Source organism: Leptopilina boulardi, unplaced genomic scaffold (genome assembly GCF_019393585.1).
Source record: "Leptopilina boulardi isolate dan_hultmark-lab unplaced genomic scaffold, ZJU_Lbou_2.1 LbouV2_40, whole genome shotgun sequence".
Taxonomy (NCBI): domain Eukaryota; kingdom Metazoa; phylum Arthropoda; class Insecta; order Hymenoptera; family Figitidae; genus Leptopilina; species Leptopilina boulardi.
In genome coordinates, this window is record NW_026137974.1 from 140,599 (window position 1) to 156,404 (window position 15,806).

Genomic DNA, 15,806 nt, shown 5'->3' on the forward strand with positions numbered 1-15,806 from the left:
GTAAATAAAAATTTTAAATCAATTGAATAATTTTTAAATTAATTTTTTTGTACTTTTTTCCTTATATCTCAATTTTTAGCCAATTGCTCAACAAAAGCAAAAAAAAAGAACAATTTTTCACACTTTTTACATTTTAAATAATTTGAAATTTTTCAAATTATTTACCCAGATATAGAGGGACAATTAACCAAAATTTTAAATTGAATAATTTTTAATTTTTTTTTTTTGCCTAAAAACTTTTGAATAAAAATACCCTGTTAAAAAATAAAAATAATTTCAAGACTAATATTTTCTCTTTATGATGTTTTATCAATTATTAAAAGTGACTAATTAATGTTTATCTAATCATAACTATATTGAGTCAAACATTTTTTTTTCACATTTTCCACATTTACTAGATATAAATATAATATTTTTCCTAATAAATTTTTAGTTTCTTTTTTAAAGTAAACACCAAATAAATTATTAACATGGCTAAAATTTTACTTCTATTATTAATAACTGTTAATTCTGTGGTAATTATAGCAAAAAAAAAAAAAAAAAAAAAAATTATTTATAATAAAATTATTTTAAAAAAATGTAAAAATTTATTATTAAAAAAAAAAAAATTAATAATAAATAAAGAAAAACTAATAACTACTTTTTTTCTTTAAATTTCCATTAATAAAAATAGATATCAATGGAAATTTTTCTTGCAAGAATGATGCTTATGGTTGATACAAATCCATTAACAAATAAAATTATTCGATTTGAAAAAATTGGCAATACTATTGGAAATAATAATATTTCTAATGATACAACCTCATCCAGAGAGAGTGATCTTATGCAATCATTGGGTAATGAATTACACAAAAAATATGTCTTTGGTGAAAAACTCAAATTAAAATGGATTAATGGCCTACGTCTTTACAACCAACATGATTTTTATGTAATGATTAATTTTTTTTCTTAATTTTCCTCCATAAAAATTTATGAATTTAAATATTTAAAAAAAAATTTTTTTTTCTAAATAATTATTTTTATGGAAAAAAGAAAGAAATTTTAATTTAAAAAAAAACAAAAAAATTTCCAGGGTCGAATGATTATTAAATATGAATCAAATAAATATCCAGAAGTGAATACTCCATTTTCAGTTTGTAAAGATCTGACAAGAAAGGAAGACGATAAAATGTCATTAGCAAGGGATATATTTTTCCAAGTTTTTATCAAAAGACTGGAAAAATTTTATGATTGCGTTGAAGCAGAGGTATATTAATAATAATAATAATAATAATAATAATAATAATAATAATAATAATAATAATAATAATAATAATAATAATAATAATAATAATAATAATAATAATAATAATAATTATTATTATTATTATTATTATTATTATTATTATTATTTATAATTATAAAAAATTTTTATTTATATTTTAAAATTTTCAAAAAATATATAATTATAATTTTTTTTTTTCCTCAAAATTAATTTTTATATAGAATACAGTTAATGTGGGCGATAAATTTTATTGGGAACTTTCAAAACTTGATTTTACTCATTGCAATGTGAATGCAACAATACGTTTTGAAATGAATTCAAAAATTGCTGCCGATTGTGGTATTGGTGGATCAGGTGAAATAATTGATTATAAAACACTTCGAGTTTTGTTTAATGTGAAATTTGATGATTGTGATGGAAAAAAATGGGCACCATTTAAAGGTTTTTCACGGAGTATTCTTGCACAAGCAAAATTAGGAGACTCACTTGATGTGACACAAGAAATATCAAAAAATCCAATTATTCTTTAAAAAAAAAAAAATTTTTTGGCAAAAAAAAAAAAAATGAAAAACTGGAACAATAATTCTATGAATAATATATTTATTTAACTTTATAAGTGAATAAATTTGTATTTAATGTAAATAAATAAATTTTTTTTTTTTTTTTATTCGAATTAAAAATTATTTCCATTTTTATAATTTTATTTTAATTAGTTAATTAACTGTCATTGACTAATTTCATATTTGTAATTCATTAATTGTAATTTATTAATTTTAATTTATTATTTTTAATTAATTATTCGTAATTTATTATAATTGTAATTTATTAATTTTCAACGAATCTTGTTGCCATCTACCAGACAGTTATAATGGCGGGAAATTCAAATCTAATTTCAGTTTACTTATTTCATTCAATTTTATTAATTAATACTAAATTAATACTAAATTAATACTAAATTAATGATAAATTAATAATAAATTAATAATAAATTAATAATTAATAATAAATTTAATAATTAATAATAAATTTAATAATTAATAATAAATTTAATAATTAATAATAAATTTAATAATTAAAAATAAATTATGACAAATAATTAAAAAAATTTCCTTTTATAAAAATTATTTATCTTTAAATTTATATATATATATATATTCATTTATTATTATATGTAAAAATTTTAAAATTTAATAAATGTGGATTTATATTTTTTAATAATAAAAAATATTAAAAGTTCTTATTATAAATATTATAATAACTTATTAGAAAATATTATTTTAAATAAGCGTATATCTGACGTCAAATGTATGATCAATTAATTTTTATCTAATTTTTTTTTTTAAATATATAATTATAAAGTTCTTATATATTTAACTTATTTTTGAAAAAAAAAAATTACGTAAAATATGATCAATTAATTTTTATCTAATCAGAAAAAAATATTTACAATATTTTTGTCAGAAAAATATATTAACAATTTTTTTTTTTTTTATTTACTATATATATATATAAAAAAAAAAATTCATAAAATTAATAAGTCTTCAGCCGTTTGACCAACAAAGTATAATATAGCAAATAGGAGTGTATATATATACGCATTTGTTATATTTTTGTGAAATAAAAATAATTTGAAAAAAATATATAGATTATGTCTAAAATTGTCATTTTTTTGTTAATTTTCAAATATGTGGTAAGTGATGTATAAAAAAAAAATATTTTTTTACTATTTTTGACCCTTAAGATTGTTTATCGGCGGGTAAACATAACCTCAAAAATTTCAGACAGATTTAAAACTTAAAAAAAAAACGTATATATATATTTAAAATTTCCATTTTTTTTTTCTCAAAATACATATTAATTTAATTAATTTATATAAATTTAATTAAATTTTTAGGTTTGCATGGAGATTTTTCTTGCAAGAGTCCAAGTTATGGAAGAAAGTGATCCATCAAAAAATTATTATTTTAAAATAAAAAAAGTTGGTAATAGTAATGCAATAAATGTTACTAATTCCAATGACAAATGTTCAAATGAAGACGAGGCTCTAAGAACATTGGGAAATAGTGCTGAAAAAAAATATATGTACGGACAAGAATTAGATCTCACATGGAAAAAAGTCTTGAATTTGTATGATCAACATCAATTAAAGGTTAGGGTCAAAATATCAAAAGTAATAAAAAATATTTTAAATTTCCCACAAAAAAAAGGGTTAAATTTTGCTTTATATATAATATTTTTTTCATTTTTTTTTTTTTTGTGAAAATTAAAAAAAAAAAATTTATATTACAATTTTTTTTTTTTTGAAAAACATTTTCACAGGGACATATGAGTATAAAATATGAATCAAAGAAACATAATGATGTGAACACTTATTTTACACTCTGTAAAGATATACATCAAATAGCACCTAAAAATGCTGCATCAGCATTTGCAAGAGAAATTTTTTACAAAATATTTATTACAAAACAAGAACATTGTATTGAAAAGAGGGTAAGTTGTGTCTTATATAAATAAGTTTCTAAATTAATAATATATATATATATATATATATATATATATTAATTATAATGAAATAATAATAAAACAAATTTTTATTTTTCATAAATAATTTTCCCTAGACTGTTAAAGTGGGTGACAATTATTATTTTGAACGTAATAAACTTGATTTTGCTTATTGTGATGCAAATGCAACAATACGGATTGATTTATTTGAAACAAATTCTGCAGATTGTGGAATTGGCGGCTCTGGCGAAGACTTTACATATAATACACTAAGAGTATTTTTTAATGTAAAATTCGATGATTGTGATGGAAAAAAATATGCACCATTCGCCTCTTTTCCACAAGATTTACTTTATATGACAAAATTATCAAATGCTGATAAAATTTGTACAAGTTTGTCAAAAAATCCAATTATTACTTAAAAATTGTTTTAAAAAAATATATAAAAGAAATATAATAATAATAATAATAATAATAATAATAATATATTATTCGAATTAAATATCGAAGTACTGTAATTTTCCGCAAACATAACCTTAAAATAGGCCAAAGTCAAAGGGCAAACATAACCTTAAATTTAGTCTCTTGCGCGGCAAAATAATATTTAATGAGCTATTTTGATTGGTTAAAATCTATTTAAAAAAATTTAAAAAAAAATTTTTTAAAGTCATTTTGAATTTTTAACTGTCATATATATATAGTATTGAGAGAGAAAAAAAAAATACCGAGTATATATATACTGTGGCGCGACAGAAGGACCAGTTCTTGAATATTTTAATTTTACGCGCGTAAGGCAGGCAGCTGCCCTGTGTGTGAGATCGGATCGCTTTCAAATTATCCGGGCGACTTGGCTCAAGTGCCCCCAAGTTCGCGTTCCCGTTCTCTAAAGTTCCTTATAACGTTAGAGGTGTTCTTAACATACCACACATTTCATATATATACACTTTCATTCTGACCAACATGCAATATATATACACACAACGATGAGACATATATATATATAACCTTACATTGTATTCTTCTCATACACGAACCAATTCTTTGACACACACGTTTCGTGACTTTTTCGAAACCGAAAAAAAAAACCCTCTTCTCAATTTACATCCGCGTGTATTTTATTTTTATTAAAATATTTCATTCATATAAGAAAATTGTTTTTTAGGTTATGTTCATTTTTTGATTATAAATGTAAAAATATGAAAAAAGGTTATGTTGTTTTTTAAAATACTATTTTGCATAAATAGCAGGAGGACAATCTTTCTAATCATTCGAAGAACGTGCTATATAATGATTTCGTTCTCTTCGTGGCGCGTGTATTGAATTTACTAATTTTCTGAAATGTTTCGTGGCACGGGGCTCCTTTCACGTCACGAACACACAACACTGTCAGGTTAGAATCTTAGATATAGACGTTTATAAGAAGACAAGGCAAACGACGTGTACGTGCGCGTCCAAGTAAGGAACTTAGAATGTTTCCCAAACTGCAAATTAAGATGCCATGAGTGGCGTCTGTTTAGCATTTGTCATCGAGACGATGAGTTTGCATGCCAAGCGGAATGATACCAGTGCTAAGAAAAACCTACCTATACACCTTTTGAATTTATTTTTTTTTTATTTTTGTTTCAGATTGCTGTTAACTTCCAATTACATACGACGAATCAACGTTTTTACAAAATACATATTCAGAGAGAACGTTAAGGAAATATAAATATACGGACGAGTCAAGAAGAGGACATCGAAAAAAATGTTTTTTAATGAAAACTAAATCGTAACAATTCGAATCAAAAAAACAATTTTTTGATCAAAGTCCATTTAGATATTGAAAAATTTTTTTTTAAAATAAAAATATAACCTCACTTTTTTTTGCGGCAGAAAATCGCGAAAAAGGTCATAACCTCGAAAAATAACGGTCCTACCTGTAATCTAACTTTGGGGTCGACTTAGTCCGGTCTCTTAAATTCTATAGAGTATTTGGAGCAGGATTTCTTTATGTATTGCACACAACAACGACTTTTCTACCTGCTCTCTCTCTCTCTCTCTCTCTCTCTCTCTCTCTCTCTCTCTCTCTCTCTCTCTCTCTCTCTCTCTCTCTCTCTCTCTCTCTCTCTCTCTCTCTCTCTCTTTCTCTCTCCCTTCGCTTTTTTGGTTCGGGAAAGAAAAACTCGATCCAGATACACCGGGTGTATCACGCGGAACGTATAAGAGGGACATAAATAATTTTTTGCAAAATGGAATTTTTTTTTGGGGAAAAAAGTAAATTTTTTTTAAACTAAAAAAGTCGAGGGGTTAATTAAAATTTTCAAAAGAATTAAGAATCAACGATTACCCGATATATATTGTGGAGCGTGTAGAATGAAACATAACCTACATTTCTGATTCTTTTTTCTCTCTTTTCTTCGATCTTATCCACTCTTCTATATATAAAAATTTGCTTTTTCAGATAGGCACTTACTAAATTGCGTCCCAAATTTTTCCCCTTGACCCTTCCCCCTCTTTTTTTTCTTCTTTTAAAGATTGCAAGAATCAAAGTTTGTCGCTATTATTCGAGGGGCCTCTCACAGTAAAACCGGAACAATGCTTCGACGACCTGAATTCTCTCTCTTTCGAAGACGTTCCTTTGCTACCTGCAATTTTTTTTTTCAAGCCCTTTTATTTCAAGTAAATTCAGACGGGCGGGGAGAGGTAGAGAAAGAACATAATGAGATTTTTTTTTCTCCTTCATCATTAATTCGATGGAAAATTTCACATTTGCATAGTTTGTCCGAAAAAAAAATATCATCCCTTTCTTTCGAAATTTGATTTTATTCTCCGCGTGAGAACCCACCGTTAATTATCTATAGAAAAAAAAAAATTTTTTTTTATTTCTTCAATAATATTCCCTCAAAATTTTAAGACAAATATTTTTTTTTGTCATTTATGGACTTTGCAAACAATTTTTCTCGTAAAACAAGTTTACAAAAAAAAGACACTTGACCCTATATGTATATGAGAAGGGAAATTTGAGTAGTGCGACGAAAAACAGACTCTAATATATACTGGCGCCGGAAACTTTTTTTCGTTTCCTTTAAAAATAAGAATGTTTAAAAAATTTGAAAATAGTACCTACTTAATCGATGTGACAATATTTGTACCATTTTTTTTTTTGAAAAAGTTGGATATCGATTTGCTTAGGACTCATTTTATAGGGCGGCTTCTCTGTTCTTGTATTTATAAATACTCTTTACTTTTCTACTGTCCCCAAGTTTTTTTTTTCAAAGGTTGTATATATACCAGGTAGCAATCCTTGCTTCCGGACCATTTTCAATTTTTTGTATTGGGAAATGACATCGGTGAAAAAAGGTATATTATTTACAGAGATTATCAGAGAGGCTTTCTCCCCTTCTATTTCTATATTAATAAATTTTCTCTAGATATTTTGGATTAAACTCTCCCATTTGTCATGATTTTTCTTAAGTGGATTATTTTTCTCCCCCTTTTAACACGTACCGTAATATAAATCAAAAAATTTAAAAAACGGTTTACATTGTAAGAAGTTTATTTCTGTAATAAAAAATCTACTTTTTTGTATGAATTTGGAAATGGAGAAAGTTAATTTTTTTTTTTGAATTCAATTATTATGAATAATATGAATTCATTTTTTGCAACACATTGTGTGAGTATAAATTAATGTCAGTCGGAGTTTTTTTTTTTTTTTAAGTGCGTTCTTGACGATCCTTTAATTTGATTAATTATGGGATCCATGTGAGCGTAATAAGCTGACATGCTCCTCGTGTCTATATTGTTTTTTTTTTTTTTATTGCTGCCATCAAAATGTCAAGTCTCATCGAATCGAGTCTCTTCAACATGAGAAAAGAAAATATCGCAGCTATGTCAAAAACCGGTGCACGCGGCCACTTTATATGAGAGCGCGTGCCTTTCTGAGAAAGGGTGTTGTATATATAAATTTTTTTTTTCTTTTCAAAAATCCTTTTTAGATCGAGTACCAATTTATGTAATTCATTGCTCTTTTAATTTCAATCTGTTTTTTGAAAAAGTATCACATTACCTTTACTTATATTTTTATGTTTTTTTTTTGTTTCAGATTGCTGATTAATTTCCAAATACACGACGAATCAACGTTTTCACAATTAAATATATATATATGCAGAGGACGTCATCTTAGAGAAATATAAATACGGAACGAGTCAAGAAGAGGACATCGAAAAAATGTTTTTTAAAGAAAACTAAATCGTAACAATTCAAATCAAAAAACAATTTTTTCATCAATCCAAAGTGTAAATAAACATTAGAATAGAATTTATTTTTCCCAAAGAGTTTAGAAAATTTTCCAAAAAAAGTTTTGTTAGTTTCACTTTTAAAATTTTTTGTAAATAACCTCACACTTTTATCGCGTCATTGTTTATTTCTATTTCATGCACCTCGTTCTATTGTCACTCCCAAATTTTATGAAATTTCAAACTTTTCCCTCATATTTATAGGTTAGGTTTTTATATCGTCGCGTATAAATATATTTAATTTCTTTTTTCTTACGATATTTTAACAAATCGCGTGATTAATTAAAAATATGACTCTCTACTAATATATGATAAAATAAATATAAAAATCTATAGAAATGTTAAGTGAAATAATCGTAAAATAAAATGTCATTCTTCTTTTCTTTTTTTCGCTGGTGGTATATACACGCATTCTAAAAAGACGTGAGTGACACAAGGGCGTGGCCTAAATTGAGCGGTCTTTCTTTAAAGAAATCCTCTAAAAAAAAGTCCCATGAATTCTTCTTCCTCGTCGACTCATAAAAAAAGGGGGATGATCTTTTTTTTTAAAAAATCATAAATTATACACATTTTAACGGAGATCTCATTGAAAATCAGTCATCAGTAGCAATTTCACAATGACGCGTGAATTTTTTTTTTTGAGGTTATGTTAAATTTTTATAATTATTAATAGGGAAAAAAGTAAAAACTATTATTTAAACATTCCCTTTTTTGTTGTTATCGATTTCATGCCGTTAAACGTTTTGCCAAATTCCATTTTTGTAATTAAGGTGGGTTTTATAAGGCGTAAATTTCATGTACCTTCTCTTTTACTTTTTTTCTCGTTATATCTTTCAGCGTCAATTCCTTTTTTTTCCCCTCTACTTATTATTTCCTATACACGGTTTTTGACTCTCGCGCGAAAATTATATTTCAAAAAAAAAAAAAAAAAGGAAACATTATATACACACGCGTGCGTTATTTCATTCTAAGAAGAAAAATATCGAAGCACGCGCGTTTTCGATAATTAAGGCCAGGGAACAAAAGTGCTCTTTTCAGTACTTGTTTTGGCACGTTACGCGCGAGTTCGCGATGGGATTTACTACCTTCCTACAAACACGCGCGGCAGCTGAGAGGTTTTTAATGCACCAAAGGCAATGTAAGGGGGATTTCTTAAGTAATAATTTCGCACCTCTTCAGAAAAAAAAATCAGTGTTTTTTTTTAATTCTTGTTTTCGAAAACAAATTTTACGCCCTTTTTTCGAAAACGGATTTTTTTTTATTTTTCAATATTTATCATTGTTTACCATACGCCACGAACTAATAAAATTATTATAAAATTGTCTACTAATACATCTAACTGTTGGTTTTCATTTTCCCCACTATTTGTTATAATTCGCTCGTCAACTACCGCACCCTGCTCTAATGAAAATTTATTAACTTTATAGTAACTTTTAATTTTTTACAATACACTAAATTTTCACTAGAGCAGGGTACGGTAGTTGACAAGAATTATGACAATTATTTTGTTTACTAATAAAGTAGTATAGCCGAATTTAGATTATTATTAATCAGTTAAGCTCATTATTATTCATCATTAATATAAAACAAACCTTTTCTTCTTTCTTCACTGAGACAACCAGTTTATCTCCTTTCAAAATTGAAATTGTCATGGATTATCTGGAAAATACAAAAAAAAAATTTATTAACTAATAGGTAATTTTTTTCATTAATAAATATAATATTATTACATATAATATTATTATTATATTATTATATTATTATATTAGTAAAAAATTCCTATTTTTCGTAAGTGCAGTTTTTTTTCTTTATTATATTATTATATTATTATTATTATTATATTATTATAATAATTTACCTTGCGTACAATATTGTCGGTGTTAAAACGAGGTGTCCTCATTCGCTATTAATTTGTCGTAATTCTAGTCAACTACCGCACCCTGCTCTAGTAAATATAGTAACTTTATAGTTAAAATTAAGTTACTATAAAATCACTAAATTTTTACTAGAGCAGAGTGCGGAAACGAGAATTATGACAAATGGCAATTTGGCGAGTGGGGGAAAATGGAAACCATTCAGATATAGAGTAGAACGTCTGAAATATGACGGTATTTTAAAAAAATCGTGACAACTTCTATAATAATTTTATAAGTTTGTGGCGTATGGTAAAACGAACTAAAAAAAATACCACGTAGAAGTAGCTTAGATTTCAGCCAATCAAAATTAAGTTCCCAGGGGAAAAAAAAATTAAAATTGTTTTTCGATTGGTCAACGTACGATTCGCTAATCCATATAGTTATTTTGTGAACGTGACCTACACAAAAAAAAAAAATTTGTTATAATAGAGAAGGGGAAAAAAATTTTTTTTGTGAGTTTTTAGCATTGTTAAAAATTTGAAAAGTCATACTATATATGAAGGAACGGAGATTATTAAAGACGACGACGAAGACGACTCTCTTGGAATATAATAATAAATCAAGTATAACCTTGACGATTATAACGAAGTGCGTTTTGGATACACGTTCGATTCGAAAAGAGTGAGAGAGAGAGAGAGAGAGAGAGATGGTAAGCGGTGTTCTTTCAAACGAAGAATGACTAGTATTATCGTTCGATAAAAACGTTAATACTTCACCCGATTGGTCGCGTGGCACAAAGTTAGGTTGCATCGTTACGTTCATGATTCACGCTTTTTCGAATAGTCTCTCTCTCTTTTTCTTTCTTATATTTTTAATGTCTTTTTCCCTTTCTCTCCGCAAGTGTGATCGTGTGTGTGTGTGCCATAAAAACCAAACCTAAGGCCCTTAAAAATTTCTTCTTGGCTTCTTTTCGTGATTCATATATATATTTTTTTTTTTCTCTCTCTCCAAAACAGCCGCCTTAAGCGACAGATTCTTGGACGAGGAGAAGGTGGGGTTAAAGATAGTTATACTATAATAGGATTCTTGATTTATAAGAGAGAAACTATCGAATCACCTATTCCTTCAAAATTGGTTTAGATTCTCTCTCTATATATCTTTTCTTTAAAAGAGAAAAGACCGTCTCTTGTTTCGTAAGATATAAATATGCGAAAAATTGCACTTACGAAAATTATGAATTTTTTTACTAATATTTCGCTTTTACATCCCACAGCAGCAATAAAAAGAAAATAATAATAATAATAATAATACACCTAGTGATAAATTCGTTATAAATTTTGTTTTCAGTTTCCTTAATGAAACATTTGACATTATAATGACTTGGGCGTTTGATTCTACTTTGTATAAGTTAAGTTATTTTTTTCTCTTACTTTTATGTTTTGTTTTTCAGATTCTAAATTGACTTTTTGAAATTAAAATTTTGAAGGAATTTAGGACACCAGTATTTTGAGGATAACGAATTAATTTGTAGGTTATTTATAGGTAATTATTTTGGAAATTATTATTATTATTCTTTTAATAATAAATATTGCGAAACAATTTTTATAGGTTATGTAGTAAAATTATTAATTCTTTTGTTCTTCAGATTCTAACTTCCAAACAACGATACTATACGAGATTAAATATACAAAGTGAATATATTTTGAAAGTTATTATAAAGAAAAGTAAATATATAGAATTTACGTAAAATAAAAAAAAAAGAGCATCGAGAAATAGAAGAAAATTAAATTAGAAAATTAAATCGTAATTGAATATTCAAACATAAACAATATACATAGTTTGACAAAATTGAAATCAACATTTTTACATTTTGCATAGTGGAATTTTTTTTTTAATTTCAATTATTTGGATTTGTTTTTAAAATTATTATTACTATTATTAATTTTTATTATTATTATTTATTTATTTATTAATTTATTAAATATTCTAAAAATGGAAAGAAATTTAAAAAAAAATTATAATTATTATAGAAAATTAAATTTATCTATACTTTTTTTTTTGATTGGTGATTAATGAAACAGATTTTTCGTCTAATTGGAGGGGAATTGAGAAAGATTTGTTGTTTTTCTTTGTTATGGCACTATCATTAGAACACTCCTCATGGTACACATACACACATACATACACACAGACAGATAGACAGACAGACGAAATCAGTAATATATATATAATAATTGTAAACAGCTGTTAGCTTGCGGGGGCGCATCTGCGCGTCTCACCAATAACTTAGTGAGTGGCCATCGATATCATCACGTTGTTTTCAAAAATCTTGTACATGTCATTCACTGCCACTTCTCGTATATATATATAATCTCAAATAGGTCGAAAATTTCGAAATTATTATCTATATGCTTTTAAAACATCAACAAAAAAAAATTTCAACTTCCACTGAACACCTTTAAAACAGTGAATTAATTTTTTTTTTTACAAATCATTTAGCAATAATAATAATAATAATAATAATAATGGTATTAATAATAGTAATACCGGTAATAATAATAGTAATAATAGTAATAATAGTAATAATAATAGTAATAATAATATTAATAATAGTAATAATAGTAATAATAATAGTAGTAATAAAAATAGTAATAATAATATTAATAATAGTAATAATAGTAATAATAGTACACCCAGAAAAAACATTTCTTTGTTTCAAAGAAATTAATTTATTTGACAAATTTTTCTTTGATACAAAGAAAATTTATTTGTTTCAAACATAAATTATCTTTGATTCAAAAAAAAAAAAAAGAAAAAAAAAATTATCTTCGTTTTAAAAAAATTTTTTCTTTAATTCAAATAAATGTTTATCTTATTGACCCTATATCATTGTTAGAATTTCTTTGATTTAATACACAAATTTCTTTCATTCATAATATCATAAAGAAAATTTTATTTTGAATGAAAGAAAACAAGTCAATGAAATTGTTTTCTTTAAATCAAAGAAATCTTTTTCTCTGTGTGTAATAATAATAATAATAATAATAATAAAAATAAAAATAATTATAATAAAAATAATAACACATTTTGTGTTAAAAAATTTTAGAATATAAAATTTCCTTGAAATATTTTTTTTATATACGTTTTCACAAATACAAAGAAAAAAAAATGAATTTCAATAGCATATATATATGTGCATATATATCGTTCGTGAAATGTAAATATAAAATTGAAAAGTAGTATAAAATTTCGGAAACACGTGCGCAAACAGTTATTTAAACTAAGGGCAAAGATGGAAATGTCCATCTCGGTGAAATTGGCAAACCGTATATATGTAAGTGCATATATATACATATATATATACATATATATATATATATATATACATATATATATATATATATATATATATATATATATATATATATATGTGTTGGAAAGGGTTCACTTCCTGGAAATATCGTTAGATGGGGGACGAAAATTCGAGAGGGTTACTGTTTACCATTCAAGTATCTCTATATATATACATATATATATATATATATATATATATATAAAATGTCGATTTCTTCAATGGGTTTTTCAAATTTTTTTTTTTTTTTTTTTTTTTTTTGTCTATGTGTGAGGGAGTATCTCAGGTTGCAACCCTTTAGTTCACGAATATCTTTTATATATACATATGTATATACCTGCGCACGTATGTGAAATTTTCTATTCTTTTTCCATTCACTTTCTTCTTTCAAACACACATGTATTTTTTTTCTCCTTTCCCATAAATATATAAATATATATATGTATATCGAAGGATTCTATCCGATTCGCTGTCAAAAAAAAAAAAGAAATCGAGGGAAAAAAATGAAGAGCGTAGCTTTATCGAATCATTGAGGGATTTTTTTTTCTCTTCTTTCACCTCAAATAGAATATATTTTTTTTCATCCAAAAAAATAAAAATCATCATTCATATGTATATATATATATATACATATATAGAATGAATATTTTACATTTAAAGAAGAATTTTTTATGGTTTTGAGAAAAAAGGATTTTTTTATAGAAAAGAATATTTCACATCAATAATAATTCTACATATATAATTTATTATTATTATAATTATTATTATTATTATTATTTATAATTATATAATAATAATAATAATAATAATAATAATAACAATAATAATAATAATAATAATAATAATAATAATTTTTACACGTAAAAACAATTTTTATCTGGAACAGCGATATACACAGAAAATTAAAAGGCATTAAAATAATCTGCAACGCTTATTATTTTAATCCAATTTTGCTTATTTTAATACCAAAATAGATTAAAATAAGCAAAATTGGATTAAAATAATAAGCGTTGCAGCTTATTTTAATTCCTTTTAATTTTCTGTGTATGGTTCTCTATAGAATAACGAAAACTTTTGCTGTTTTAGTGAAACATATTGCTGTTCCAGATAAAAATTTTTTTCCGTGTAAAAATTATTATTATTGTTATTATTATTATTATTATTATTATTATTATTATATTATTATATTATTATTATTATATATTTGTCTCACTGTCTAATAAATTTTTATTTAATTTAAATAAAAATTATTATTTACGCCAAATAAATAGACTATAGTTAAGGCTGTGCGACAAATATACGTTTATTTAACTCAAATATTAATTTTTCTTTTTTAAGTAAAAATTATTTTAAAATATTAAAGTTTTGGAAGAAAACCTTTTATGACGCAATTTAAATAATGATATTTATTTATATGACATTTTATTCTTTTTAATAACGGTCACACACACACATATATATATATATATATATATATATATATATATATATATATATATATATATTATATTTCCGGATCACGTGTGTAAATATAAACATGCACACGAGATTCATTTATATTTTTAATACAAAAACTATATGTATATATATATAAAATGTGCATGGCGCAACTTTAAGCTCGTGTGTATACATTTTTTGATTTTTTGAGACTATTGTTGATGGAATAGAATTCACGCCTCGTCAAATATTGTATATATATATAGAGAGAGAGATGGTGAAGATTTTGGAATGAAGAAAGGTGGCGAAGGGGGGAGAGGGGTAGGGGGTTTAGAGGGAACAGCTAAGAAGACGATGGATGGCAAAAGGTGAATTGAGAAAAGAAAACTTTTGTTTGCATAGTATCGGATATAAGAAATCTTCTTGAATTTTTCGATACGCACCAAAAGAATGTTAAACATCAACGAAAGTCATCATGAAATTTTTTTCAAGGGATTCTAAAAGATAGAAGGAGAGAGAGAGAGAGAAAGAAAGAAAAAATTTATATATCTTCGCATGAAATCAATTATATTTGTCTATTTTATTATTTTTTCTTATCGAAAATCCTCCTCCTTTTTTTTCACAATTTTTTTTTATATTCATCAATTTTATATTCACTATGAATTTTTTTTTCTTAATTTGAAATCTTTTTTATACACGAATTTTAAATGTGATAAATTGTTTTTTTTTTTTTTTAAATGTAGGTATACTATTATTTTTGAATAAATTTTTTTTAGAACTAAAAAAAGAAATAACTTTGGAAAAAAAAATTTTTACCTGGAACAGCTATAAGTTTCATTGAATTAACGATATATTTTACTAAAACAGTGAAAGTTTTCGCTGTTCTTGAGAAACATATATAGCTGTTTTCCAGATAAAGATTTTTTCCCGTTATTTCACTAAAACAACGAAAGTTTTCTTTATTCTAGAGAAATATATAGCTGTTCCAGATAAAGATTTTTTTCCGTTATTTCACTAAAACAGCGAAAGTTTTTGTTATTCTAAAGAAATATATATAGCTGTTCCAGATAAAAGTTTTTTTTTCTGTGAAGGGAGTAATTATTATTTTTAACAGTGACGTT

General features: G+C 24.9%; 2 protein-coding genes across 2 annotated transcripts; both read left to right on the forward strand.

Annotated features, from left to right (window-relative positions):
- Positions 1-428: 428 nt before the first annotated feature.
- LOC127289203 (uncharacterized) lies at positions 429-1,914 on the forward strand. Its single transcript, XM_051317003.1, has 4 exons — positions 429-515; positions 674-928; positions 1,073-1,246; positions 1,486-1,914. The coding sequence occupies exons 1-4, from the start codon at positions 471-473 to the stop codon at positions 1,792-1,794; spliced, it is 783 nt and encodes a 260-aa protein (XP_051172960.1). The 5' UTR covers positions 429-470; the 3' UTR covers positions 1,795-1,914.
- An 869-nt stretch (positions 1,915-2,783) lies between these two features.
- Positions 2,784-4,268, forward strand: LOC127289260 (uncharacterized). Its single transcript, XM_051317087.1, has 4 exons — positions 2,784-2,954; positions 3,159-3,413; positions 3,584-3,754; positions 3,883-4,268. The coding sequence occupies exons 1-4, from the start codon at positions 2,913-2,915 to the stop codon at positions 4,186-4,188; spliced, it is 774 nt and encodes a 257-aa protein (XP_051173044.1). The 5' UTR covers positions 2,784-2,912; the 3' UTR covers positions 4,189-4,268.
- The last annotated feature ends 11,538 nt before the right edge of the window (positions 4,269-15,806 follow it).

What these genes read in the sequence shown, in the direction of transcription:
- LOC127289203 (XM_051317003.1), top strand. Translation starts at nt 471, where the DNA reads ATGGCTAAAATTTTACTTCTATTATTAATAACTGTTAATTCTGTG. An exon ending in TAATAACTGTTAATTCTGTG is followed by an intron (nt 516 to 673) that starts GTAATTATAGCA and finishes TAATAAAAATAG; the next exon opens with ATATCAATGGAAATTTTTCT. An exon ending in ACAACCAACATGATTTTTAT is followed by an intron (nt 929 to 1,072) that starts GTAATGATTAAT and finishes AAAAATTTCCAG; the next exon opens with GGTCGAATGATTATTAAATA.
- LOC127289260 (XM_051317087.1), top strand. Translation starts at nt 2,913, where the DNA reads ATGTCTAAAATTGTCATTTTTTTGTTAATTTTCAAATATGTG. An exon ending in TGTTAATTTTCAAATATGTG is followed by an intron (nt 2,955 to 3,158) that starts GTAAGTGATGTA and finishes TTAAATTTTTAG; the next exon opens with GTTTGCATGGAGATTTTTCT. An exon ending in ATGATCAACATCAATTAAAG is followed by an intron (nt 3,414 to 3,583) that starts GTTAGGGTCAAA and finishes ACATTTTCACAG; the next exon opens with GGACATATGAGTATAAAATA.